Consider the following 3,549-nt stretch of genomic DNA (forward strand, 5'->3'; position numbering starts at 1 on the left):
AACGTGCATAATTGTTGATATGGTGAAGTTTTGTTAATTTAAAGTTGATGGAAGGAGTCTCCAGTGTCAGCGCTTTGTAACAGTCAGAGGTAAAGCTGTAACTTTAAGTTTTCCGACGTCTTCAGGACAGAGGAGTTTACGCTTCTTCTTACGTGGTTTCTCAGTAACATGCGGAACAAGCTGCGTTTATTTTTGTCTTATTAACTTGAAGAGAGAGAATAAAGAGGCGCTGGTGAGGGAACGAGTGTTTATAGCTGCTATAACGTAAGTGACAACAGGAACTACCTTGTTTCACAGAAAAAAATGGATAAACAGTAGCCTATGACACGTCGTTGTTTAAGAAATAGGAGGAAATTGTAAATGTTGGTAAACTGCTGTGGTATAAGAGGAATAAAACACTTAGGGACGTTAATCAACTGTTAAATGACGTTAATCAGCTTCATGATGATGACAGTAACGCCGCGTCATCACTCCACCCTGTCACTCAGTATTTAACACACACACACACACACACACACACACACACTTTTACTGCAGTAATTAACATTAACGAAGTGATGTTTAAATGTTAACTAATTACATCACACTGATGTTTATTTCATCCATAAACAGGATAAAAATAAGCTATAATTTGATGACATCATGTAATATTACTTCAATTATTTCTTCATATCAAACATTGTGTGCTTGAACTCATGGATGGACTAAATTAGGATTCATGCAGATGTTTATTTGGTTTCTTTTATTCTTTATTATTTATTACTCAGTATACTGTTAGGTAATGATTATAATAATAATGTTAGTTAAGGGAATTTTGATTCATTTTTCTCATTTTTCGTCCTGCAGCAGTTTCTGTGTGGATGTATTTTGTGTTATGTTATACAGCAGAGAGAAATCGAGAAGAATCTGAGAAAATATCAGCAGAGTGTTCAGTAAACCCAGCCACTGATCCTGCACCGGCACCGCCCTTCACACCGGGCCCTGTCCCGAACCGCGCACTGCCGGGGCTCTAGTGCACTATGTAGAGTGTGTTAGAGCATTACATCACACTCTAGTGTGTAGTGCGCGTGGAGGGGTTTGGAGCCAGGCCTGTAGATGTGAAGGAGAAAAGCCGCTGTGTGCTCTGGTCTTCATCACACTGATGAACAGAGCACTGATGAAGCATCACCTGAGATCATGCTGGTCTTTATGAAGTGTTTGCTTCATTCTTTTCCCATTTTAAATGTTTCTACACTCAAATCCTGCAAACATGTTCACCTACAGGCTAATTCCGAGAGGATCTCTTCTCATCATTAAACATTAAATATTAATAAACACTAATTAATCTGGCCATGCACATACACATGCTTCATCTGTACATCTCAACAACACGACAATATTCCACACACACCCACAGTGTCAGGCCTAATTATAGGCTATCCTAGCGACAGACAATAATAATAAATAATAATAATAAAAGCAGAATAATAATAATTAAATACCTAACACAGTTTCCTGTCTACTGTTAAACATCAGTTCATTAATGCAAAGCTGTATAAATTAACCACACTGTCTACAAATCACGATGCAAACTGATGTCTGTTCGGATTTGGCTAGTGCTGGTTACCAAGAGTCGATTCCGAAAGGAGTCGATTCCGAAAGGAGTCGATTCTGAAAGGAGTCGATTCTCCATTTCCAGGCATTGGGAATCAGGAGCCGACTCCTAAGCTTTGGAGTTAATTTCTCAAAATGAATAAGAAAACCTGATGCCTCTATCTGATATCTCTCTTAAGCTAGACATTACAAACAGTAGAAGTTGCACAGTGTTTTATATTTAAATAATAATAATAATAATAATAATAATAATAAAACAACATTTTTAATAGTAAGCTGAACAATGCCATGTAGAGTCACACCTCTCAGAAACTAAGGTACCAGACTGCAGTTCTGCTTGTTGCTGGGGTCAGCGTTAGTGTGTATCTTTTGACTTAATTAGCTGTTAGAGTAAAGCATTAAAGGTACATCAGTGCTCCAGTAAAGATATAAAGATATATTATAAAGGTACAAAACATTTCCCCTTGATGCTTCCACCTCAGCACAGAGACAAGCAAAAGTACAGTTTAGTACCTTTATTTCTGAGAGTGCACTTTATTAACTATATTGTTTAGAATAAATATATTATGTATTAGTGTGTTATGTAGCTATTGTACTGAACACTCTCAGGAAAAGGGTACTAAAGTGTACTATGATGCGATGGTCAAGAAATGAGGATGTAGTGTACCTTTAAACATGATTTAAAGGACACCGCTGGACCGTAATCACATTTCAGAGTAAAGGTACTAAAGGTACTAAAGGTACTAAAGTGTACCAGCAGGGCAACAAGCAGAGGTACAGTTTAGTACCCTTTTTTCTGGGTGTATATATATATATATATATATATATATATATATATATATATATATATATATATATATATATTAGTTTTTGGATTTGTTTGAGAATGGAGAAAATGATTCTGTTGAATCGACTCCTGAGTCTGGAATCGGAGTCTGAGTCGATTCGAGCAGCTGTAGTTACCAAGCGACACCCGCGCGCCTGCGCTAGGGAATAAATAAATAAATAAATAAATAAATAAAGACCCGGCCCACGCGGTGCAAGGCAAAAAGATGAGGTTATTGGCACACAGATTTGATTGCTGGGACAGCAGCAGGGGGAATAAAGCTGAAGCTGAAGCTGAGGCTGAAGCTGACCTGAGGAGCCGAACGCCCTGCTGAGGAGCCAGCGGACACTGGCGCTGCTTCTGGCTCGGCTCGGCTCGTAGCGCTCCAGCGGCCTGATCTCCGCCACCGAGTCCACCATGGCAGATAAACGCACACCGAAATGGACAAAAAAAACCCTTACAAAAAAAAAATCCTTATAATCTCATTTCAGTCTTCTGTTATTCCTCTGCATCATTTATGAAACCAATCCGAGAGCCAATCCTTTCATTTTTATTGTTCTCTCTGTTCTCTCTCCATCCTTCTCTCTTCTAACCGGAGAGGAGGATGTCACACTCTCTCACACACACACACACACACACACACGTCAATCAAACATCCTCGTCCAATGGCGTGGTGGTGGGCGTGGCCTCGCAGCATCCTCACACCAAACTAAACACAATCAGTGCAATGATTTTATTAAAGCAGCTGAAGCCTAATATTACTGCACCACTGACACTGATGTGCAATTTACATAATTATATAATATAATATCTCTTCTTCTGTATGTGTGTGTGTTAAAATACATGTATATTACATAACATAAAACAAATATAAAGCAGAATTTAAATAATTATAAAATATAATATCTCTTCTTCTGTATGTGTGTGTTAAAATACATGTATATTACATAACATAAAACAAATATAAAGCAGAATTATCTCTCGATAAAATAACCAGAAGTACAAGACATGAAATATATTTTAAAGACTTTCAGGCAAAAATGTGCAAAAGCAATGCTAGGTCATTTTATTTAGTAATATTATATAAGCTCTGATAGTCAGTATTTAATTCAAATTAGATGATTATTATT

The 3,549-nt window shown here is 37.5% G+C and overlaps 1 protein-coding gene across 3 annotated transcripts in view; it reads right to left on the reverse strand.

Moving 5' to 3' along the window:
* Positions 1 to 3,030, reverse strand: part of LOC113524911 (calmodulin-regulated spectrin-associated protein 3) — a 27,595-nt gene extending 24,565 nt beyond the window's left edge. For all 3 annotated transcript variants that reach the window (XM_026911298.3, XM_026911297.3, XM_026911296.3), the window contains exon 1: positions 2,730 to 3,030. In XM_026911298.3, coding sequence (XP_026767099.3) covers positions 2,730 to 2,838 — 109 coding nt within the window. In that variant the 5' untranslated portion in view covers positions 2,839 to 3,030. The remainder of the gene's footprint in view (positions 1 to 2,729) is intronic.
* Positions 3,031 to 3,549: the final 519 nt, after the last annotated feature.

This window comes from Pangasianodon hypophthalmus, chromosome 26 (genome assembly GCF_027358585.1).
Source record: "Pangasianodon hypophthalmus isolate fPanHyp1 chromosome 26, fPanHyp1.pri, whole genome shotgun sequence".
Lineage (NCBI taxonomy): Eukaryota > Metazoa > Chordata > Actinopteri > Siluriformes > Pangasiidae > Pangasianodon > Pangasianodon hypophthalmus.